The sequence below is a fragment of the Lucilia cuprina genome, chromosome 5 (assembly GCF_022045245.1).
Source record: "Lucilia cuprina isolate Lc7/37 chromosome 5, ASM2204524v1, whole genome shotgun sequence".
In the NCBI taxonomy this organism is placed as follows: Eukaryota; Metazoa; Arthropoda; class Insecta; order Diptera; family Calliphoridae; genus Lucilia; species Lucilia cuprina.
The window spans coordinates 4,893,881-4,920,481 of NC_060953.1; the positions used below are offsets into that span (position 1 = coordinate 4,893,881).

The window sequence follows — 26,601 nt, forward strand, 5'->3', positions numbered from 1 at the left end:
CTAGACTATAGACTAGACTATAGACTAGACTATAGACTAGACTATAGACTAGACTATAGACTAGACTATAGACTAGACTAGACTATAGAATAGACTATAGACTAGACTCATTTCTTCTAATGTCTCGTATAATATACTAATCTATAGTCTTGTCTATTGTCTAGTCTGTTCCCTAGTCTTTAATATAATCCAATAGCACACCCTTTCAAGGTACTGTTCCAAGCAAAACACTTGTAACAACTAGCCATTGCCTACAATTACCAACAAATTCTATTAATGTTTCAAACACATTTCTTTCCGCTTTCAAAAGATTCTGCTGTTCTTCTACTAAGGTTCTTTTTATTTTTTGTTATTATAACTTATTAAAGCAATTATTTTTTATTACAAATCCACGTGACTGCACATATAATTTGAAGAAAAAAGAAAGAATGAAAAAAAAAACCTATTTTTTCCAACCTCCCCCTTCAGTTATAAAAATTCAAAATTCAAACAAACAATGGAATAACTGACGAGACTGCAACTACCTTAATGTGCAGCGCATGACTTCCGCCTTTTTGCATTAGAAAGTTCTTTAGCTGGTTGATTGTCATACATACTTTCAAACTAAAAGAAAAATGAAGAAGAAAGAAACAATTTTAGAAATATTGTTCTTAAAAAGAATAATAAAAAACGAACATATTAAAATACAATTTCCAGTCATATTACACCTTTTAAATGTTGTTAGAGATGGATGGACGGACGGACGGAAGGACGGACATGGAATAGTTTGGACGGGCGCATGGTTTTGTATGTATTTAGCATTTTCTGAATTAGTTTTTTCTTGATTCCTAAACATGTTTTTGGGTTTTCTTGTCCAAAGTCATAAAGCGTTAAATTATGTTTTTTTTCATAAAAAAATTACCTTCTTCTTTTGTTTAAATGATTTTTGTTTTTTGTTTTTTTTTTTATAAAAAATGAGTGTAAAAAGCCAGTTGAATATTTTATAGTTTTTGCTATTATTGTTTTGTTTCTGTGGTACCCTTAAAGTTATTATTACATGAACATGATTTTATTCTAGTTTTTTACATTTTCTTTTAAACCAACCATGCAGCCAGCCAGTTAGCCAACTAACTAACAAGTTTTTGTTTTTCTCCCCAAGATTTTCCACCAGTTAAAGCCTGGTTTTTTCTTTAAACTAGTAGTTTTACTACAAAACTACTTTTAGTAGTCTTAAACATAAGGCTACTTACTTACTTATTTAGCTTTTAACAATTCTGTGTTTTTTTTCATTTCTTTATATTTTTAGCAAAAATCTTATATCTAGCATCTAATTGTTTTGTATTGCACGCTCCGTTGGTTTAAATAAAGAACTTAAAAAAAAAAAATTAACAACAACTGCAATTGTTTGTTGTGTTAAAACAAAACCTCTAAAATGTAATAATAAACTATAGAAATTCAAAATTTTTAAACAATCTTCTGAAAAGTGGTTGCAAAGTTATACATACATATTCAAACAAAATTAAAGCAGTGATGGCCAGTTTATTCAAATGTAAGCTTAGGTGTAAATCTTTCTCAATAGCTCTAAATTTGTTTAAAAGTATCCATTTTTCGTTACTAAATCTCTTAGGTAACCCCTGTGCAGAACATTTTTATAAAATGCCCCTAACTGTTTTAAACTAACAATTTGTTTTATGTTCATACTTTGTAATAAATTCAAGTTTAAAATAAATTTGATACCTTTTTGTTCAAACTTAAATTGAAGATTTCAATCAAAATATCATTAATTAGAAAAAAAAATAACAATTTATTATAGAATGGAATTTCTCAAAGTTTTGACTACAAACTGTAGTTGAGTTTGAGTACAAAACTGAAGTAAGACCGAACTAACGCCAAGACTAAAGATTAGATTATAAATTAGACTATAAACTAGACTATAGAATAAAGACTGGACTATAGACTATACTATAGACTAGACTGTAGACAATAGACTAGACTGTAGACCATAGACTAGACTATAAACTAGACTATAGACTAGACTACAGACTAGACTATAGACTAGACTATAGACTAGACTATAGACTAGACTATAGACTAGACTATAGACTAGACTATAGACTAGACTATAGACTAGACTATAGATTAGACTATAGACTAGACCATAGACTAGACTATAAACTAGACTATAAACTAGACTATAAAGTAGACTATAGACTAGACTATAGACTAGACTATAGACTAGACTATAGACTAGACTATAGACTAGACTATAGACTAGACTATAGACTAGACTATAGACTAGACTATAGACTAGACTATAGACTAGACTATAGACTAGACTATAGACTAGACTATAGACTAGACTATAGACTAGACTATAGACTAGACTATAGACTAGACTATAGACTAGACTATAGACTAGACTATAGACTAGACTATAGACTAGACTATAGACTAGACTATAGACTAGACTATAAACTAGACTATAGACTAGACTATAGACTAGACTATAGACTAGATACAAGTTTAAACTCTAGATAAGACTCTACACAATAAACTAGACTATAGACACAAATATGGATTGGATCATGATATCGATAGTGTTGTTGTCGAATGGTTGTGGATTATTTTACTTTTTAAATGAAAACTTTTAAAAAATATACTTTTCCTTTTGTATAAAAAATGTGAAACAAATTAACACTATTAATTACATTTCAAACATACATTGACTTTATTAAACCACAAACAATTATTTTAAATTACATTTAATTTTCAAGCCAAAACCAACTGACAAATGACATGTTGGTGAAGATGAGAAAATAGAAAATTGAAAAAATGAATGAACGAACGAACGGCCTTCAATAATTAAAACCAACTTAATAATGATTATAATGAAGACTATGACTAGTCTATTAACATTATGTAGTTTTTTTTTAAACAATTATTATGAAAATGAAAACAAACATATTAAAGTTAGTTATTGTTAAGTTTTTTTGGTTTTGTCATTTGCAGTTTCGTTTTTTTTTTATAACATCCCAACAACTTTCACTTAACTCACGTTTTGGTGTGGATACAAACATATAACTCATGAATTCCTAGTGTGTGTTTAGTTTTTTTTTTTTGCAATTTTTGTTAGGAATTTTTTGTTTTTGGCATTGTTAAGTGAATTTTTATGCTGAAAATACAAAATTAAACTGTTAACAAGTGCAGACGTTTTTAAAATTTTAATAAAAATTTCCTGAGAAATAAAATGTAATTTTAGCAATTTTTTCTTAATTATTGTAAAACTGTTTTTAATTTTTTAAAAATTTAAATAATTTTCTTTTTTAAGAAAAACTTCCTGCTTGATGGTAATAAACGTCACGTGTAGTTTGTTTTTTTTTTCTTCTTAGTATGTGGTTTTTGTAAAATTTTCATAAAAGGTGTGTTTTATGGATTTTTATCTAGACTTCAAGGCAACCAAGCAGAAATTTTAATTATTTTTGTAATATCAACCAACTAACAGTTAAAACAACTTAACTCCACCACAAGTTGCTGTCTTGCATCTGGTTTGACCATAATGGTTAAAAAAAGATATTGGGAAAAAAATGCTGCCAGCCGCCTACAATAGTAGTTATTTTATTCGTAGCAAAATAATGACAATTTCGTTTTTTTCAAAGATATTTGTTGTTATTTTATTTCTTTAATAAACAAACATTTTGTAATCCTAATAATATTTAGGTAATAACAACAAAAGTACTAAAATATAATAGAAATTATTATTTAAAAATGAAATTTTTTAAAATTGATAATGAGGTCACGTTTTGAAATTAAATAAGTATTTAAAAAAAGTAACTAAAGTTAATTTGATCTCATTAAAAAGTAGATTTTTATAAAAGTACCAAAACTCTTCTTAATTGTTAAAATATCGCAAAATTATGGAAAATACTAATTTAAAAAAATAATGAAATAAAATTTTAAAAATTTTTCGTAATTTTTGGAAATTTTACCAGAAAATTGTTGAAAATAAACAACAAAAACGTTATTTATTGAAATTTTAATGATTCTATACTAAATATACTTTAATTGCAAAATATGCCCAAATATGCTTTCTTTCATTTTGGAAATTTCACAAAAAAATTGTTGAAAATTAAGAAGAAAAGCATTAGTTATTGAAATTTTAATAATTTTATACTAAATATGCTTTTATTAAAAAATATGCCAAAATATGCTTTTCTAAATTTACAAAATTTTGCCATAAAATTGTTTCAAATTAACAATATAATTTGGAGGTATTAAAATCTGAATGTTATTATGTTAAAAATAGAAAATTTGGGCCAAATATGTTTTAAAATGAGAATATGCTAAAAAATGCTTTCCTAAATTTACAAAATTTTGCTATAAAATTGTAGTAAATTAACAAATTAAAAGTGAGGTATTATATCTGAACGATATTATGCTAAAATTTACGAAATTTCGATTAAATATGCCTTTATAGAAAATTATGCCAAAATATGCTTTCGTAAATTTATGAATTTTTGCCATAAAATTGATGCAAATTAACTAGATAATCGTGAGGTATTAAAATGTGGATGATATTTTACTAAAATGTAGGCAATTTTAACCAAAAAATCTTGAATTTGAAAATATGCTAAAATATGCTTTCGTAAATTTAAAAAATTTTCATACAAAATTGTTGTAAATTCATAAAATAATCATGAGGTATTAAAATCTGATAGATGTTGTGTTAAAAAACAGAAAATTTGGGCCAAATATGCCTTAATATGAAAATATGCTAAAATATGCTTTCATAAATTCTTAGCATTTTACTCAAAATTTATTGATTTATTAAGCCGGGAAGTGTTGGATATAAAATTTTTGCTAATTTTAGTTAAAAATATGCCTTCTAATGAAAAATATGCTAAAATATGTTTTCTTAAAATTTTAATATTTTGATGGGGTATTAAAACTGGCATAATTTTAGCAAAAATAATTAAGCCGGGAAGTGTATGTTATCAAATTTTTGCTGATTTTAGCTAAAAGTAGGCATTTTTATGAAAATATGCCAAAATATGCCTTCATGAAATTTGAATATTTTGATGAGGTATTAAAACTGACATAATTTTTACCAAAAGTCTATACAATTTTAGCTTTAATTTGAAATATGCCAAAATATGCCAAAATATGCTATTATAAATTTTTGATATTTTAATGTAAATTTGTTTAAAACAAACAAGAAAATCATTAACAAAACTTTTTAAAGCAAAATATAGTAATTTTTTTTTCATTCTCTTGTGAATCAAATTAAAAGAAATTAAAAAAGTTTGACAATTCAATTAATCACATTTTAATGCTAAAGTAAATATTAAAACTAAAAGTTAAGGTGTTAATTTTAAAATGAGTTGTGTAATTAAATAATGTAATCTAATTATTTTTTATAGAAATCTACAATTTTAACTAAAAAAAAAACATGTAAAAATTGTTTGATTGAAAAACCAAAAAGAAAAAAATCTCTTTAAAAGTCTTCCTACAAAAACAAAACTAGTGCCTTAAAAAAACTTTTAAAATACTCAACTACAAACACCCGCCCTTCCAACAACTAAAAAAACTATCTCTCAACTAAATCATGAGTAGTCAACCCGCCAGTCAACCGGATAGTATCGATTTGGCCTATGATATGTGGGCTGGACAATTTGAATTTGTAGGCCCAACAACATCAACTGCAACAAACTGCTCTTCATCGAACACAGCATCCAATAATCAAAAGAAATCCTTACTAAATAATACTCTTAAATTTGGAGATCGTTCAGCTAGTCATAAACTATCGAATGAAAGTTTAGAAGATTTAAATTTAAACTTTAACAATCCCACAAACAATACACAAGCCTATTCTCTAGGTTGTGGCAGTGTTGGTGGTGGTTACGAAACAGATTATAGTAAACATCCTCCTATACTCATCGATCAAGAGACATTTCTTAGTTTAAATCCACAAGATTTTGATGATATTGTGCCATCGGGTCCAAATTCCCTAATATTTATCGATAATAAACTAGTGGATACAGAGTGTAATAACAATAATCATAATAAAATTATTAATTACGAAAGTTTAACAAATAAATGTAATAATAAAACAAATAATACCAATACAAACGGTTTTAAATTGGAAAATTTGAAAAATTTTAAAAATAAATTAATCTGTGATTACGAGGAAAAAGCCTTAAGTGAGAATAATAACAACAACAACAATAGCAAAATGAATGGCATCAGTTTGGAAATGTGTGAAAATTTAAATGAACAAGTAAGCAAAACTCTTAATAATACAAGAAAATATATTTAAAATTGTTGTTTAAGCTAAAATCTATAGATTTTACAAAAATATGCTAAAATATGCAAAAATATGCTTTTATATTTTCAGTCTGTATAGTGTAAAAATTACCTATAAATGGTCTTAAATACTTATTTAAGCTTAGATCTATGAAAATCCTGCAAATCTATAGAAATATGCTAAAATATGCTTTTGAAATTTTCTAGTTTTTCATTAAAAAAACAATCTAGAAGTGATCAAAAGTAATTATTCTGGCAAAATTTTCTAATAAACTTATGAATTTTGCTGAAATATGCTTTATTAGCAAAAATATGCTTAAAGCATTTTTAGGCATTTTCCCTAAAAATTAACGAGAAAAACTCAAAATTACTTATTCTAAAGAAATTCTATGAAAATTTGACAATTTAAGTAAAATGAGTAAATATGCTTAAATATGCTTTTATATTTTCGTTCTATATTGTGTAAAAATTACATATAAATGGTCTTAAATACTTATTTAAGCTAAAATCTTTAAAAAATCAAAGAATTTATATAAAATGCTAAAATATGCTTTTTAAACCAAAATATGTTTTTTGATTTTTCAAGTTTTTTTTTATTAAAAAACAATCGAGAAATGATTAAAAGAAATTATTTTACGAAAATTCTTTAATAAACTGATAAATGCTCAAATATGCTTTTTTAACGAAAATATGCTTTTCCCTTTTTTCTGTTTATTTTGTGTGGAAAATGGTCTAAAAATAATAGTAAAGCTTAATTATAAAGATTTCAAGCAAATTTACAAAAATATGCTAAAATAAGCAAAAATATGCTTTTAGTTTTCTAGGCTTTTCTCTTGTAATAACAATCGAAAAATAGTCAAAAATGATAATTTGAGCAAAATTCTTAACTAATTTCAATGAATTTAGTTATATATGCCAAAATATGCTTTTTAAGCAAAAATATGCTTTCGGTATTTAAAAGTCTATTTTGAGTGAAATTTAAAAGAAAATTGTTAAAACAAGTTATTTTAGATCAAATTTACATAAAATCTAAGGTATTTACGGGAATATGCTGAAATATGCTTTTTAGGAAAAAATATGCTTTTCATATTTTCCGTGAAAACGAAATTGATGTTAAATTGATTTTTTATGTTAATTTAATAAAATTTTAAAGATTTTACAGCTTTTCTATGTTATTTTCACAGATATTTTCTATTAAATTTGAAGTTTTAGCAAATATGCTAAAATATGCTTTAATAATATAAAAAGCATATTTCCATAATTTACCATTTTTCTTTCAAAGAACTTGTTTTAAACAATAGTGGATTTTTGGGAGATATTTTAGTTCAATTGTAAACTTTTGGCAAATATGCTAAAATATGCTCTTAAAAGCATATTTTCGCAAATTGCTTAATACCATACAAATAACCATTTTTATGTGCTTTTAGTGGATTTTTGTCAATATTTTTATTGATTTTACACAAATATGCGAAAATATGCTCTAAAAAGTAAAAAACATATTTTTCAAAATTTTTGTTTTCTTAACAAAAAAGTAGTTTTTAGTAGTAGATTTTTTGGAAGTTAAATTGGGATTTTAACGAAATATGCTAAAATATGCTCTAAAAATATAAAAGCATATTTTGGAAAAAATTTCATAAATCTCTTTCATTACCATGTTTTAGAAGATTTTAAATGAATTTTTGTGTTAAATTAAGTAATTTTAAGCAACATTTACAAAATGTTGCTAAGAATTTAAAAATGTTGCTAAGAATTCGATAAATGTTGCTAAGACTTTTAGGGCTTTTCTAGACCATAACTATGCTAAAGTTTGATATAAAAGTTTACAATTACAAATTTTATTTATTTTTCTCTAATACGAAACATGTTGCCAACACTTTTTAAAATGTTGCTGATGGTTTTAAGAGCGTTTATTTCGCTTTAAATTTGCATTTTTTTCATTTTATTTTTGTAATTTTACAACTAAAGTTCAAAAATGTCATTTCGATTAATATATTAGCTTTTCTCTTGGGTGTTTTATGACCCATTCTGCACCCCCTTGTCTTTGAAACTGGAAAACAAAAAACACAACAAATAAAAAAAACCCGTCATAAATAATTAATAAAATTGAAAATAAAACACTAATTGCCCTGGAAATATTTAACAGTGTCTAGTAAAAAAGCCAAAACCAACCAAAAAACATCTATGAATATTTGAAAACATCACTTAGTATAAAAAAATTCGTTTAGTTAATTTTCTAACTAAACACTGACAATAGTTATTGTCTGCTCTATAAAACATTTATAAAGTTCTCGGAAGAGGGGGGGTCAGTTGTACACCAAAACGAAATATTGTCATATAAAATGTTATGGTCATGTATTTGAACATTTAGTTACAGTTAAGAATTTGCGTGTGAAATTTCGTTTGATTTAATAGGAATTAAAAAAAAAAAACAATTTCCCTAAATTTTTTTTTTTAAACATATTTTAAATATTAGAAAACAAGAATATTTATAATTAAAATATGCATAATTCTCCCACCAACGAAGAAGAAGATAACGACGTGAGTATTAATGGCGTTTTAGTGTTTGTTTTAAATCAATTTTTATTGATTTTTTTTATATGTGTTTCTAACGTAATGATGTGTGTGTCTGTTGCTGTAAAATAAACTTAAATTATTGTAAATATGTAAGAGTATTGGTTGTGAATATAACAAAACATTTGTTAGTGTGAAAGGTATTTTAAAGAGAGATTTTTTACAAAAATATTTGGCAAAAATCCAATACATTTAAAGGGAACACAAAATGTTGCTTAAAGTAGGCAAAATGTTGCTGATACTATAGACCTGATTATTGTCATGACTAAACTTTGACTGTAGATCTGTCTAAACTTGACTATAGATCTGTCTATAATCTTGATTATAGATCTGTCTATAGTCTTTGCTATAGATCGGACTAAAGTCTTGACTATAGATCACTCTATAGTCTTGACTATAGATCACTCTATAGTCTTGACTATAGATCGCTCTATAGTCTTGACTATAGATCATTCTATACTCTTGACTATAGATCACTCTATACTCTTGACTATAGATCACTCTATACTAGTGACTATAGATCACTCTATACTCTTGACTATAGATCACTCTAAAGTCTAGACTATAGATCACTCTAAAGTCTTGACTATAGATCACTCTATAGTCTTGACTATAGATCTGTATAGCCTTCACTATAGATCACTCTAAAGTCTTGCCTATAGATCACTCTATAGTCTTGACTATAGATCACTCTATAGTCTTGACTATAGATCACTCTATAGTCTTGACTATAGATCACTCTATAGTCTTGACTATAGATCACTCTATAGTCTTGAATATAGATCACTCTATAGTCTTGAATATAGATCACTCTATAGTCTTGGCTATAGATCAGTCTATAGTCTTGACTATAGATCACTCTATAGTCTTGACTATATATCACTCTATAGTCTTTCAAATACTCAGTTTCAATAACATACTTCTAGCAAATTTATAATTCTTTTGTTCTTAAGCATTAACTTTATCACAATTTATAACGGAAATTCTATATGGAAAAAATAAAAAAAAAAGTTTCACTTTTTTTTCTTATTTTATGATTACAATTAGCCTTCCTTCACAGCCTCCATGTAATGACCTCATTTATTCTTTTTGTAGATTTTCTTTTTATCTAAAATCTTCTTTAATAATGAAACAAGTCCAGTTTCTATAACAAATTTGAATTAGTTTTTAATTGACTACACTTTTGATTTTCTCAGTAATCAGATAATAATAAACGAGATAGATTTTTAGAAAATTGGAAACTGCAACAAATTGATTACATTTGTTCGCCTTAAATGATTGTAAATGAAATTGAATTTTTGATAAGAGAGTAAGAAAGGAGGGGGAATTTGTAATCAATAGTAGATTACTACTAAAATATTGATTTTATTTTACTATTGGTGAGTGTGTGCGTGTGTGTGTGAGCAAACAGGCTTAACCTAGAAAAAATTTTTTGTTTAAAAACAAAATTTTCTTTTGATGTACTAGTTAGTCTTTGATTTTTTTATTTCAGAATTTTTAACCGGAAATAGTATTTTTGTACTTTAATGGGAAACGTATGTAACTGTTTAGTTGTTGTTTTACAGTTAGTTTCTCTTTTTTGTAATTATTTTTTTTTTGAAATTTTTATTTTACATTTGTAAACATCTAAATGGAGGGTAATCTTATTAAAGTTAAATAGTATTTAAACAATTTTGTTTGTAATGTTAAAAGTATATAAATTAAATAGAGTATTAGGGAGGCTCAAGAACACAAATAAATATTTATTTAAATTAAATTTAAATTCTAAAATGGGTTCTGAAACGTTTTAAAAAAATCTTTATATTTTTGTCTTTTTAAGCTAAATATTTTCTTTTCATAGGCAACATGTTGCTAGCAACATGGAAATTTTGTTAAATTTTTAAGCATTAATTTCATTGCATTGTTAAAACAACAAAAAATTTTCATAATTTTAAAATTTGTTTAACAAAATCTTCAAATGTTGCTAAGAGAACTTAAGTATTTCCTTTAACTTGAAAAAATTAACTTTTTTTCCAGCAAAATGTTGCCAGCAACATGAAATTTTTATCATAAAATTATAGTTTATTTTCTTTATTTTATAGAAACATTAAAATTTGTTATAAATTTCTTAATTTTTTTAACAAAAACTTAAAATGTTGCTGAAACTAACAAAATGTTGATAAGCTAATTTTATGATATTTAAAGCCAAATCTACCTTAAACATAAATGTTTTTATTTAAAGTTAAAATTTTCCTTTTTAAATATTAACTTTTTTCAATGTTGCTGGAAAATTTCAAATGTTGCCAAGTTATTTTCTTTAAAAATGTTGCTTAAAACAGACAAATTTTCAAAAATTTCAAATGATTTTTAACTTTATTACGTTTACTATTAAGAATTACTAAATTTTATAAGTTTTTAACAAAAATTCAAAATGTTGCTGAACTTTGCGAAATGTTGCTAAGGCTTTTTCTCAAATTCCAAAGCAATTTTGAGAATTTTAAAAGTGTTTATGAATATGTATTTAGAAAAATTTTATTTTTTCAAATGTTGCGCTACATTTCTACATGTTGCTAAACATTTTTAAAACGAAATATGAGAAAAAAAGTGATTAAAACGTAAAAGTTTTATATTTTTTTATTAATATAAATTTGTCTTTAAATAAACTTTATTTTTCTAAATGTTGCGCTACATTTCTACATGTTGCTAAATATTTTCAAAACGAAATGTGAGGAAATACGTAAAATTTTATTAATTTTGTAAATTCTTTGCAATTTTTATACAAAATTTATTTTATTAAAAATTTTTCTAAAATGTTGCTAAACACACCAAATGTTGCTAAGCAAAATGTTAGCTAATCAAATAAAATTTTATAACTTCTTTATATAAAATTTGTTTTAGTTATAAATTTGCTTTATTTTAAAAATGTTGCTAAGCTTGTAAACATGTTGCTAAGCTTTTTAAAGCTATTCATTGTCTAAAAAATCATTTTTTTAAATTTTTTACGTCAGAGACTCCCTAATCTTTTAGAAAAATTCACATTTATTCTTATTTTTCTCTAGTTATTATTGTCTTGCTGATCTCATTCATGTTTATTGTACATATTTTTGCTTTTCAATGTTTATTTGTACATTTATTTTTGCATATTCTTCTAAATATTTATTTTGCTAATAATTGTTTTGAATTTTTTTTTGTTCGCCTAACAAAATTCAATTAGTTTTTATTAGACTTTTTTTTGCTTTATGAACAAAAATTAAACTTACAAAAACTAATGCCCCGTAATAAATAAATTTATTTTTAGTTTTACACTGTAAATGTGTTCAAAATGTGTTGTTTAAGTAAAAAAGTCATAATAAAAATTGAATATTAAAATCACAATGATTTTGTTTTAAAAATATTAAAAGAAAACCTTTCCTTGTATTTGGAAAATTGTTTTATGTCAGTCTTTGAAAGTTTTCTTTTTCAAACATTTTTTTCCATAATTGTTTTAAGTATTTGAAGCCCTTTTACTTAACTTTTCATAAATTCCTTTATAATTGTGTTGACGTTCATCTGTCAAATGTCTAGCAACAAAAATTGACACTAAACACTTGTGCTCTCTGACAGTAAATTAAAAATAAATATCTTTTTATAAACTCAAGAACTTTATGCAACATTAATATGGAAAATTAAGTGATTTTTGTTGTAAAATACACACAAGTATTATTATTATAGCTTAAGGGCATAAGTATGCAATTTATCATAAATTAGAAACAAAATGCAGATGTAGATATTTACAAAGTAATAAATGGATTAAAAGTAACAAGAAAAATATTGAATTCTTGAAATGCAATATCTAAATTAAAGTATATTAAATACTTAAGAATTTAAAATAAATACGAATTTTAAACTTTAAACAAATTAAATTTTGACCTTTAGTTAGAAAATTTAAGAAATTTAAACAATTTTCTTTAAAATTCTACATCTCCTAAAGATTTTACTTATTTCATAGTTTTTAAAATTTAAAAATAATAAATTTCAAACAATTTGACCTTTGACCTTTAGTAATAAATGTCACAAAGTTATAAAATTTTACAAAAATATCGCCTATTTTCACATATTTAATTAATTTCCCATAGATTTTTACATTTTTAAAAACTTCTATAACTTGTTTATAATAAATTTTAAGCAACTTGACCTTTGACCTTTATCTCAAAATTTAAGAAATTTAAAACATCTTAAACAAATTTCAAATATTTTCTTTATATTATATAACTTTCAGACAAGTTTACTAATTTATATAGAAAAATAACAAGTTTCAAACAATTTGACCTTTGACCTCTAACAATAAAATTACAAAAATTAGCATAAATAGCTCTAAATTCAAAATTTTTCTTTAAATAAAACAAAATTTTTCTTCTAATAAAAACAAATTACAAACTTGACCTTATTTACCAAAGTTTTTTATAACATGACCTTTGAGCTTTTAGCATTGAATTGTAAATATCCCCAGTTATTTTCACATCTTTCTAGTAATTTTCAATAATCTTTAAATAAACATATCGAATATTTGGTCTTCTTTACAAAATAAAACATTTTTATAGATTGACCTTTGACCTTTTTGTAGATAGAAGTGTTAAAATTGAATAAAATTTCTAGAATTTTATATTGTTTTTAATTTGTTTTTAAAAATTTTCCACATTTTATGTCATAGTTGAAATAAAACAATAATATTGATAAATAATTAGTTTTATAAATATGACCTTTGACCTTTTATATGGAATAGTTTAATATATTTGATTTTTTTTGCATATTTTCTCTATAATTTCTAATTTTCCATGCTTTTAGTTGAATTTTACGTTTTTATGTATAAATATTTGAATTTCTAAAAGTTTGACCTTTGACCTTTTTGCTAAAAAATCATAATTTAGCAGATTTTTAACATATTCTGTGTAATTATTTAGTTTTTTGAAATAATGTTATAAAAATGAAACAATTTTTATTGAATTTTAGTGTTATTTTTAAAGTATGACCTTTGACCTTTTAATATTTTTTTTTAATTTATAGAAAATTTTAAAAGTTTTGAAATAAATTAGATGTATTCATGGTTTAAAGAAATATTTAAGGTTTTTAAATGGAAAAATAGTAATTTTTATAATTATGACCTTTGACCTTTTATAAAATTTTTCCAAAAAAAATTAACAAAGTTTGTAGTTTTTACTGTTAAAGAAAGTATTTTTTCATATTTGTTATAAATTGAAAGATTTTTTGAACTAAAACACAAGTGTCGCTTAACGCTAACATTGTGTTTTAATTGTCCAAATACCATAAATTCTTTTTAAATTTAGAAATGACATCTATAATATCGTCTACCTAAATATTTTGTAATTTATGACAGACATTATTTTGCAATACAAATTTCTTCTTTCTAAACTAAAAGTTACAACAACAACAAAGTTATTGTGTGTTGTCTGCAAAATCTTTGGCTTCTTTGAAATCTTGTCAAATACACAATTACTTGTTTTTGTTTGCTAACTGTTACATTTAGTTCATTGGCCATTTTTAAAGCATAATGTAAAGAATTTTTGTATTGTGTGAAAAAAGTTTTTGAAAAAAAGAAGAAAAACGAAAAGAATGAAGACAATTACTACATTTAAATTTAAAATGAAGACAACAAGTATTTTGTATGCAGACAATGTGCAAAATGTATATGTATGTATGTTTGATGGTTTTTTGGGTGAGAACCTAACCCAGCAAAATGTTGAAAAAAATAGCAACAACAAAGACAAAATTATTATGTAGAAACATTTTTTTTAAATTTTCCAAAAAAATATTTTTAATGACTTTCAAACTACCCTCGTATAATAAGGAAAACATTATTAAATAATATTTATTTCGATAGGAAAACAATATAGCTTCAAAAATAATCAAAATTATGAAATTATATAAAATGAAATTATATAAAATTTTCAAACGACCCTCGTATTTGGAGGAAACATCAGTTTAGTAAAGTCTTTTTTAGTAATGTTGTAATATAGCTAAAAACTCTACAAATTAAAGAAAATTTCTAAAAAAAATATCTTAAAATATTTTCGAACGACCCTCGTATAAAGAAGAAAATTGGTTTAGATATTAGTTTTTTTCGATAAGATTACAATTTAGCTTACAAATTCCTCAGAATTATGAATTTATCACAAACATTTTTTTTTAGAATAATTTTCAAACGTCCCTCGTATAATGGAGAAATATGTATAACTTTTGTTTTAAATAGGCCTAATATGATAATGTCATAAAAGCTTATAAAACCCACAAATTAAAAAAAAATTCAAAAAAAAAATGTATAAAGTAATTTTAAAACTATCCTCGTTTATTAGGTTTAAATCAAAACAAGTATAAAAATATTTAAATTTATTTTGAAAAAATTTTATAAATTTTTAAATTTTTTTGTGAAAAAGAAAAAAATAAGAAAATTCCCAAAAAACTATAAGATAATTTTGAAACTGCTCTCGTGTAATGAAGAAAAATGATGTTTTAATTAAAACTTATTTTAATAACATTATAATTTAGCTTCAAAATTTCACAAATTTTTCATAAAAAATATTAAAATCATTTTCAAACTACCCTCGTATAAGGAAGAAAATAAGGCTTAAATCAAGCTTTATTTTGATAACATTATAATTAAGCTTCAACATTTCATAAATTTAAGAAAGTTTCCTAAAAAAATATGTAAATAATTTTCAAACTGCCCTCGTATAAGGAAGAAAAAAAGCTAAAATCTAGCTTTGTTTTGGTAACATTGTAATTATTCTGATAATATTATAATTTAGCTTAAAAATTTCTCAATTTTAGGAAATTTTCCTAAAAAATATTCAAATAATTTTGAAACTGTCCTCGTATAACCAAGAAAAATGGCTTAAATCAAGCCTTATTTTTATATTATTATAATTTAACTTCAAAATTTCATATGTTAAAGAAGTTTTTCTAAAAAATATTCAAATAATTTTCAAACTGCCTTCGTATAAGGAAGAAATATGGCTTAAATCAAACCTTATTTTGGTATTATTACAATTAAGATTCAAAATTTCACATATTAAAGAAATTTTTTTTAAATATTTAAAATAATTTTCAAACTGCCCTCGTATAAGGAAGCAAAATGTCTGGAATGTAGTTTTGTTTTGATCAAATTATAATTTAGCTTAATAATTTTACAAAATTAATGAAATTTCTAAAAAAAATAAAAATTCAAATAATTTTCAAATGACCCTCGTATAAGGAAGAATAATTGTTTAAATTAATTTATTTAATAATTTTTGATCAAACCTAATTTTATTAATAATTTTTGTTCAAATTATAATTTAGTTTAATAAATACAAAAAAACTAAAATTTCCTTAAAAAAAAATTTCGAATAATTTTTAAATGACCCTCGTTTGATGAAAAAAAATTGTTTAAATTAAGCCTTTTTATTAATAATTTATTATTAAGCATCAAAACGTGTCTAAAATGTAGAAAAGTTCTAAAAACAAAATTTAAATAATTTTCAAATGTGGGAAATTTCTAAAAACAAAATTTAAATAATTTTCAAACTAGCCTCGTATAATGAGGAAAAAGTGGTTGTAGTTAAGCTTTATTTTGATATTGTTTTAATTTTGTTTAAAAATTATACCAGTTAAGCAAAGTTTTCTAAAAATTTATATAAATAATTTTCAAACTGCCCTCGTATAATGAAGTAAAATGGTTTTAATGCAGGCTTTTTTGCGATAATATTAAATTTAATTAAAAAAAAATATAGAAAAAATTAAAAAGAAAAAATAAAGAAATTTTCTAAAAAAAATTAAAGTAATTTACCAACAACCCTCGTATAGTGAAGAAAAATAGTTTATATAAAGACTTTTTTTTCGAAAATTTCTTTAATTGCACAAAAATTTTATAAAATTGAAGATTTTATAAAATTTTTAAAACAAATTTTAATCCCTTATCAAACCACCCTCGTAGTTTAATAGAATTTAATATTGGCTTTATTTATTAAAGCTAAACTTTTGCCATTTTTTAGAAATTTTATTTAAAATGTTTGTTTCTTTTTGGTAAGAATTTAGTCTAAAAGTTTTTTGTCTTTGTTTCTAAACTTTTCACACTATCTTCCTGTTTCTTTGGTTTTACACTAATTCCCTTTAAGTGTCTACTAGTTACTGGTCTTTTCGCTTTTTGTGGCTGCTGTTGCTACTGCAGCCTAAATTTTATTCTATTTTTTTTTTTAAAGAATATTTATGTTTTGTTTTTTTTGGTTGATTCTTTTTTTGGTTTTTGAGGCCGTTTAGTTTTGGTTTGTTGCTGGCGTTGTTGTTGTTTTTGCTGATGTAAATTTTGTTGTTGTTGTTGTTTTTATTATTTCGCCATACATTTGCCAACATGTGAAATAACAAAAAAAAAAGAGAAAAAAACTAAAAACAAATACAAAAACTTTTTTAATGTGTTTAAATAATTTCGTCGGTTTAATTTAGTTTGTGGCCCGGTCCGTTCGACGCAGTATTGTTTGATGACGTTCGCGATCGTTGAGTTTTTTTTTTATATAGAATTATTAAATCTTGTTGTTTTAATAGTTCTTATTAGTGATCCCCATCTAAAGTAAATTGTGTTTTTTCTGTGTGGTTTTTTATTAAACTGTTGTTGTTGTGTCGTTTAAGCCTCGCATTAGTCTCTGAACGAAGTTGTATTTTTTAAACGAAACGTGTTAATATTGTTTGTTGTTGTTTATTATTGGTGGGAATTGTGTGTTATCTCTTTGCTAACCCCCATCACTCTCTCCTACTCCCTTTAAAAGGGGTTCGCTTTTAACGTGTTTTTTGTTTTTTTTTTTTTTTTGATTTCAAAGTCAAACACAGACGTCTGTCTGTCTATACCTCACTTTTGTTGGTATTTGTGGTCGTTTTATTTTTAAGTAAAAGTCATTAACTTTTTAAAGACAAAATAACAATAATAATAAAAAAACAATTTATAATTGTTTTATAAACACTTTATTAAGTAATTATCTTGTTAATTAGAGGAATAGTTTGTTGTTTGTAAATATGTGAAATTATTTTATAAAATTAAAAGAAATTATGAAAATTTAATTATAAATTTAAAAGTAAAATTTTTTACTTTTAAATTGTCATAAAAAAGCAACAACAAAACTAAAGAAAATAAAAAAAAAAACCAACAAAAACATGCAATTTTTTTAAGCAAAAATAAAGAAAAAGTCAATGATCTCTTTACAATAAGAAAGAAAAAAAAAGCAAAACAATTGCAGTAAAAGAAAAAATCTCAAAAAATTAAACAGGAAACAAAAAATAAAACAAAATTCTTAAAAAAAGCAACAAAATAAATTCGACTAGAAAATTTAAAAACAAAAACTTTTTTTAAAAAATTGACCCCCCCCTTTATTTAAATTGTTTTTATGTATTTTTCTTTTTCTATAAATTTCCTAACTTAATAGCTGCATTTTAGACAACCCGCTCTTATCAATATATTGTGTACACTATACAGCTGGTTTGCTACACCAAAACACTAACTGCCCACACAAAATTCTACAAAACAAAAATTGTCATTGTTTCGCTATTAAAAATGATTTCATATTGAAAAAAAAAAATAAATAAAAACAAATAAAAATAATAAATATAAAATAAATATATATTTATTTAGTTACTTCAGAGTCAAGCGTAATAAATTGTATTTCAAATTAATGGAAGAAAAAAAAAACAGGGTGTTTAGTTAGAAAAATCTCATCGAAATTTTAAAGTTTTTTAAAGAATTTTAAAAATGTTGCAAAACTATAGATTTCCACATTGTTTTCAATTGTTTTTACTTTTTTTATTTTTTTTAAGATTTTATCAACACCCTGTTTAACGATTAGAAAACACGGTGTTTAGATAGAAAAATTAGTTAAATTTTCAAAATGTTAAAAAATTAAAAAAAAAGTTTCATTATCCCGCCTTTTCAAAAGATTTTATTAAAAAAATCATTATTAAATTAAAGCTTGTTTTAATCTTTTACATTTTTTCATTAAAACTACTTTTTAAAAGCTTTTATTATAAACCTTTTATTTTTAATTTTTTTTTTAAATTTTATTCAAAAGCTTGTTTTAAGCTTTTATTAAAAAGCTTTTTACAAAGATTTTACTTTAAAGCCTTTTTTAAGCTCTTACTAAAAGAATTTCAAATGATTTTATTGAAAAGCTGTTATTATTAATTTTTTTTTAACTTTTATTCAAAAGCTTGTTTTAAGCTTTTACATTTAAAAGCTCTTTTAATAGATTTTATTAAAAAGCTTTTATTATTTATAAATTTGTTTAAACTTTTAATTAAAAGCTTGTTTTAAGCTTTTATTCAAACGATTTCAGCTTTTCTTCAATTGCTTTTTTTAAGCTTTTATTTAAAAGCTTGTTTTAAGCTTTTATTCAAAAGCTTTTTTAACTAAAAAGTCGTTAACTAAAAAGCCTTTTTGAAGCTTTTACTAAAAAGCTTGTTTTTTGTTTTTTATTGAAAAGCTTTTTTAAAGCTTTTATTATTTTTTTCAAGTTTTCATTAACAAACTTTTTTTTAACTTTTATTAAAAAGCCATTTAAATCTATTAGCTTTTAAATCTATTAGCTTTTTGAAAAAAGTTTTTTTTTAATTTTATAAAAAAGCCTTTATTAATACTTTTATTAAAAGCTTTTTAGAAGATTTTTTTTTCAAAAGCATATTCCAACTTTTATTAGAAGCTTCTTGATAGATATTATTAAAAAGCCTTTTATACTTTTACTAAAAGCTTTTTGGGATTTTTTTAAATAGCATTTTATAACTTTTTCCAAAAAACTTTACAAGTATTTTATTTAAAAGCCATTTCAATTAGCTTTTCTATGAGGTTTTTTAGATGTTTATAGAAAAAGCTTATTAAAAGCTTATTTTACGAAACTTATTTAAAAGCTTTTACAAGTAGTTTATTTAAAAGCTTTTCCAAAAAGCGTTTTAGAAGCTTATTTTAAAGATACCCAAAAAGCTTATTGAACGCTTTTTTACGAAACTTATTTAAAAGTCTTTACAAATAGTTTATTTAAAAGCTTTTCTAAATGCTTCTTTAAAAGCTTTTACAAATATTTTATATAAAAGCTTTTTCAAAAAGCTTATTTAAAAGCTTTAAGAAAAATTTTAAAAGCTTTTACAAATAGTTTATTTAGTTAAAAGCTTTTCTAAAAAGCTTAGTTAAAAGCTTTTCTAAAAAGCGTTTCTGAAAAGCTTAGTTAAAAACTTTTCTAAAAAGCTTAGTTAAAAGCTTCTCTAAAAAGCGTTTCTGAAAAGCTTAGTTAAAAGCTTTTCTAAAAAGCTTAGTTAAAAGCTTTTCTAAAAAGCTTAGTTAAAAACTTTTATAAAAGCTTACTTAAAAACTTTTCTAAAAGGCTTAGTTAAAAGCTATTTTTTATTTAACAGCTTTTCTAAAAATTATATTAAAAAGCTTTCCCAAAAAATTTATTAAAAGCTTTCCCAAAAAAACGCTTCTTTTCCAAAATGCTTACACATTTTGTAGAAGGAGTTTTTATCCATTTAAATATTTTGTTCAAAACATTTTCTAGAAAGCTTTTTCACGAAAGCTTTCTATTAACAAAAATGTATTTTGTTGGATTTTTTTAAATCTTAAGATTTTTTTTGTTGCATTCTTAAGCAAGACCCTGTTTGCAATTTACAATTTCTTATCACTGCAAGATTGCAACTTTCTAGAGTCTAGCGAGCAAGATAAACAGCAAGAGATAGAGAGCGGGAGAGAGAGAGCAATTTGTTTTAATTTTACAACTTAAAGAGAGTTTAACAAAAAAAAACGTATTTTTATGATTAATTAAATTAAATGAAGTAAAACAAACAGTTCACAATTTGCTGTTCAAACAGCAAAAATGAAAAATAACAACAACAACAGCAAACTGTAGGAAGAAGCTGCAAATAATTAACGACTTCGTTTAAATATAATTTTATTAGATTTTTTTAAAAATTTTCTTCGTATATAAACGAAAAACTGACTAATAGACAAGATAAAAGCGTGGCTAATTTGAATACTATTAAGAAAAAGATACAATGCAACAGCTAACGAGTGGCAAGTGGCATGTAAATGCTAAATGAGTTAAAAGCTAAAACGATAGTAAGAAAAAAAAAACTAAAATTTTAAAGAAAATTTACGGAAAAATTTTAGTTGTTTGTGGGCGAAACTAAATTTTAAAATTAACAATACCAATGTTTGTAAAAAGCTCCATGGCTGACAGTGTAGTGGATGATGTTTTAAAAGATATTTTAAATTTAAAAAATAATTGTGTTAGTATTAAAATTAAAAATAAATTTAAGAGAAAAAAAATTTTAAATTAAGCTTTAAATAAAGCTTTTTATAACGAGAAGAATATTTTATTAATTTGTATTTTATTTTTTATTTTTTTAAATTTCTAGCTGGAACTACTACAGCGTCAGGTGACAGATTTAACGGATACAAAAACCACTGTAGAGGATTTAACCTCACGCACAAAAACCGAATATGCGGTATTGCAGGCACGCTATCACATGCTGGAAGAACAGTTTCGAGAGGTAAGCTTTCTGTTTTTTTTTTTTGTATAAAAATTCAAAAAATTTCATTTGTTGTGTTTCTCTTTAGGCTGAATTTCGTGCCGAGGATCGTTTGGCCGAAGAACAAAAACGTCATCGTGAGCTTTTGGCTCGTGTAGAGCGTGAGGCTGCCCTACAGAATGAAAATTGTCAGATCAAAATTAAAACCATAGAAATCGAGGCCAATGCTTTGCGTGAGGAGAATCAACGTTTACGAGTCCTATGCGACAAACAGGCCAATGATCTACATCGCACTGAAGAGAAATTTGAATTGGCTAGAGATCAAATAGTGGCCCTGCAACAGGATCTTGATGAGGCTTTACAAAAGGAACGTAAATATGAAAAAGAAAAGAAAACTTCAGAAGAACTAATGCTGGAGTTAAGTAAAGAATTGGAACGTTTGAGAGCGGAAACTGGACCGGCCTTGCCTACCACTTCACCCGAATCCATAAGACTGGAAGAACTGCATCAGGAGCTAGAGGAAATGCGTCAAAAGAATAGAGGTTTGCTTTCGATTAACATAAAAATGAAAAAGAATTTTGAAGAATAAATTTTCTCTTACAGCTTTAGAAGAACAAAATGAAGAACTGCAAGCTGCTGTTTTAACTCGTGGCGTAGAGGAGGGTCGCCATTTGTTAAATGGCACTTTGAATAGTTTGGCTCAAGAATTGGAAGAAATGTCACAAGCTCAGGTATGTTTAATAAATATCATTTTCCCCCTTCCTTTTTTACTCCAATTAAGCAAAGTAAGCACATTTTTTTAGCAAGCACTCCTGTTTTTCTGTTAACGCTTTTATTATTTAAAAAAAAAAGCTTTTTTATAACCCTATTACACCTACAAAAAGCTTGTTAGTTAAAACCTATATCTTATGGCTACGTATTTATACATAAAAAGGCTGCTGCTTGCATGTTTCTGCCATTATTTTTTTCGAATTTTAAAAACAATTACTTCATAGCTTTTATTCTAGAAAAAAAGCTTTAATTTCTCTCTCTCTCTCTCTGGATTTCATTAATTGCATGATTTTTCATGTCATTTCAGTGATATTTACATAACTTTTCTCTAAAAGCTTTAAATGGAATATTTAAATTAAAACTTTATTACACTTTTATGCAAAAGCTTTTATGAAACTTTAAACATTAAGTTTTTGTTTATGCTTTTAAACGTTTTTTTATCAAACCAACTTTTTCTAAATCTTTAGCAGATATTTTTATAAAAAAGCTTTCTCTAACAGGTTTTATTCAGTAGTTTTTTAAAGCTTTTTTTAAACTTTTTATAAAAAAAGCTTTAATGTCAGTTTTTTAGAAAAATAAAGCTTTTATATTCAGTAGCTTTTTATTAAAAAAAGCTTTTATGGCAGCTTTTTTAAAAAATAAACCTTTTATAATGGCGTTAATTTAAACAAATTTTATTGTGTTTATTAATAAGCTTTCTTAAAGCTTTTTTCAAAAATGTTTCTTAAAGTTTTTTTTCACAAAAGCTTTATATAGATTTAAGTCAAAAAAACTTATCTAAAGCGTTCATCTTATTTTTTTTTAATTAGCTGAAGCTTTCAACTAAAGTTTTTATTAAAAAAACTTTTTTCCCAAGTTCTTCTAAAACATTTATTTAAAAGCTTTTAGCAAAAAAAAATTGAAAATTCCAAATTTTAGTTTCTTATATAAAATCTTTCTTTCAAAAGATTTCACTTATTTCATTTGCATTCCATTTACTTTATATTTAAGGTAAAGCTTTTTAGAGTCTTGCTCAACACATAAAAAAGCTTTTTACAGATCATCTCCTTCATTTTCACTTATTTGTTTGTTTTTTATTGTTATATTATTCTTAAAAATAGATTTCAGTTTTAGCACTCATTTCATATGTGTTTGGCTTGGTTTTAGTTGAAATTGTAATGCAAAGCTTTAAAAGCCCTTGTCATTTTCTCATACATATTATCAAAAGCTTTTTGTTTTACATACTTTTATTTTTATTTAGTGTGATGTTCTTTCTAATATTTATAAGATTTTAGTTGAATATTGAAGTAAAAGCTTTTAACACAAAAGTTTTTAAAAGTCTTATGAAACGCTTACATATTAGTCTTTAAGCTTTCAGGAAATTTAAAAAAAGCTTTTAAAATAATTTTATACAAAATATATAATTAAAAATGTTAAGCTTTAAAACAAAACTTTAGTGGAGAATTTTTCTTAAAAAAGCTTTTTTTATTGGAAATGTCTTAAAGAAAGCTTTTTTTTAGAAAATCTTCAACAATTTACTTTACTTAAGCTTTTTGAAAAAGTTTTCAGAATGAGCTAGCTTTTAAAATAAGCTTTTACACTGAGCTTTTTGAGAAGTATTTACAATGAGCTTGTTAGAAACATTTAGATTCAATGAAAATTTTGGAAAGCTTTTACAAAGAAGCTTTTTAGTAAAGCTTTTACAAAGAAGCTTTTTAGTAAAGCTTTTACAAAGAAGCTTTTTAGGGAAACTTTTAGAATAAGCTTTCTGCTGAAGCATTTACAATTACAGTTAGCTTCTTAGAAAAGCTTTTAGAATAAACTTCTTAGTGAAGCTTTTACAATTATATGCAGCATTTTAAAAAGTATTGACACTAAACTTGTTAGAAAGCTTTTACAATGAGGTTTTTGTAAAGCTTTTAAAAAGAGCTTTTATAATAAGGTTTTAAGGAAAGCTTATACAATAGACCTTCTAAATTAGTTAAGTTTTTACAATGAGCTTTTTTTTGTAAAGCTATTACAGTAAGTTTTTCAGTAAAGCTTTTACAGTGAGCTTTTTAGGGAAGCATTTACAATTAGATTGAGCTTTTTGAAAAGTGTGTACAATAAGCATGTTAGAAAGCTTTAACAAGGAAGTTTTTGGAATGCTTTTACAATGAGCTTTTATCATTTTTTAGGAAAGCTTTTACAAACAACTTTTTTAGTTCTTCTTTTTTACAATCAACTTTTCAGTAAAGCTTTTACAATGAGTTTTTTAGGAAAGCTTGTACAATGAGCTTTTTAATATAGCTTTTTCGGAAAATCTTTTACCGTAAACATTTTAGAAAAGCTTTTAAATGAGATTTTTAGAAAATATTTCATAATTAATTTTAAGTACAATCTTTTCAGAAAAACATTTACATTGAGTTTAAAAAAGAAAAAACTTAATTTTGCAAAAAAGCTTTATGTTTAAAAAAAGCTTTATTTTTCAAAAAAGCTTTTACTATTGGGTTTTTAGAAATTTTTTTCGAGGAATCGTTTGGAAAACAAAAACTGATATCAAGTAATTAATTTGAAAACTTTTGTGTTTAAAAAAAGCTTTTAGTGTTAATAACCCCTTTAAAAAAAAGCTCGTTGGCTGTGTGATGTGTTTTGTTTTTAACCTCTAAATGTTTACTTTATTTTCCACTGTGTTCTCTTATTTTTTTGTTCATACAATTCTCATCAAATGTGTATTATTTTTTTTATTTCTCTTTCTATGCGCAAAAAAAATTTATATTACAGGATTCTGTGGATTCAACCACATTAGCATCCTTAAGTCAGGTAATAATTAAAAAGAAAAATTTTTGTTTTGTTTGTTAAATTGGGTTTTGTTTAAAGGTTTTCATTATTTTTGTTTAAAAAATACATTTTTTTCATATAAACAACAACATCACATTAAAAAAACAACAACAACTACATAACACACATTATGTTTAAGGAAAAAAACTAATATATTTTTTTTTTTTTTTGATTTGGGTTTAAGGTTTTGAAATTTTTTTTAAGGTGAAAGTTTTTTTTTGGAATTTTTTTAGAAAATAAGTTTTTTTTTTGTTTTTTTATTAATAAAATAAATATTTTTGTTTTTTTTTTAATTTTTTTTTATAAACTTAGTTACAACAAGCCTTCCAGGAGAAAGAGGAAGAAAACACCCGCCTTAAACATTATATCGATACAATATTATTAAATATTGTGGAAAAATGTCCTCAATTATTGGAAGTTAAAGCCATAAATAATAAATAATAGTTATTAATTAATTATATAAAGAAAAACTAAAAAAAAACCCTAAGAAAAACGTTATTAAGGCCAATTTATTATTAAACTATTTTTTTTACAACAAAATCAAAATAAAAAATCATAAAACTTATTTTTAAATTAAACAATAATATTAATAATTTACAAAAAAAGTTTAAGTTACAACTCCCTTAATCTTCTTTTTATTTTAGTTTAATTACTTTAATTAGATCAAAACCCTTGATATTTATCTTTTTTTCTAAACTTTAATTTTCTAAAGAATTTATTTATAATTATTTAAAAAATAAAAAGATTTATCTTAGAGAAATCTTTTTAAACCCCTCCCCCCCCCTTGGCAAATGTCCCCCTTAAAATTGACTTAAGCTTTTTATTATCAAAAAAAAATCTAATTATTAAATTCTTAGTTTTAAAAACAAAATTTAATAAAAAACCCCTAAACTTGTTAGATTTTTTTTTTTTTAAATAGTGTATAAATTATTACAAAATTTTTATTTAAATATTTCAAATTTTTCTCTTAATTAAAAAACTTTATTCTCTTTAGACTTTATTTATTAAATATTAAGTTTCTTATAATTTTTTGCTTTTTTCTTTAAAAAAACTTTATTTTTTTCTTGTTTTATTTTAAAAGCTCCTTGTAATATATTTATATAAACTAATTTTTTAAAACTTATTGTTAGTCATAATTAAAATTAATTATTATTATTATTATATATAAATAAAAACTATAAAATATATTATTATTAATAAAATATGTATAAATTTTTTAATAAAAAAACAAACTAAAGTATGATTTTATTTTTATTTATTTTAAAATTTTTTATTCATATTTTTATATTTTTCTACAAATTTTTAAGTATTTAACTAAATATTCTTTAATTTTGTTAGTCTATAGCTGTAGTTTAGTTGCAGTAAAGTTTAAATTCAATCTAAGTTATACTTTAGTTCTAGTTTAATTCTAGCTCAGTTCTAATTTAGTTCAGTTATGGTTTAGTTCTAATTCAGTTCCATTACAGTTCTAGTACAGTTCTACTTCAGTTGTAGTTTAGTTTTAGTTCAGTTCTAGTTAAGTTCTAGTTCTGTTCTAGTTCTGTTCTAGTTCTGTCCTAGTTATGTTCTAGTTCTGTTCTAGTTCAGTTCTAGTTCAGTTCTAGTTCAGTTCTAGTTCAGTTCTAGTTCAGTTCTAGTTCAGTTCTACTTCAGTTCTAGTTCAGTTCTAGT

At 23.8% G+C, this 26,601-nt stretch overlaps 1 protein-coding gene across 5 annotated transcripts in view; it reads left to right on the forward strand.

Moving 5' to 3' along the window:
• The window catches only part of LOC111681231 (rab11 family-interacting protein 4B), an 86,800-nt gene extending 61,010 nt beyond the window's left edge, over positions 1-25,790 (forward strand). Inside the window, exons 1-7 of one of the 5 annotated variants that reach the window (XM_023442979.2) lie at positions 17,311-17,428; positions 20,788-21,117; positions 21,247-21,381; positions 21,449-21,902; positions 21,964-22,091; positions 24,874-24,912; positions 25,243-25,790. In XM_023442979.2, the coding sequence (XP_023298747.1) occupies positions 21,040-21,117; positions 21,247-21,381; positions 21,449-21,902; positions 21,964-22,091; positions 24,874-24,912; positions 25,243-25,371 (963 nt within the window). In that variant the 5' untranslated portion in view covers positions 17,311-17,428; positions 20,788-21,039 and the 3' untranslated portion in view covers positions 25,372-25,790. Of the gene's footprint in view, positions 1-5,407; positions 6,254-17,310; positions 17,429-20,721; positions 21,118-21,246; positions 21,382-21,448; positions 21,903-21,963; positions 22,092-24,873; positions 24,913-25,242 lie in introns of those variants that run through there. The other 4 variants (XM_023442973.2, XM_046953309.1, XM_023442974.2 and 1 more) reach the window with 4 other exon arrangements.
• Positions 25,791-26,601: the final 811 nt, after the last annotated feature.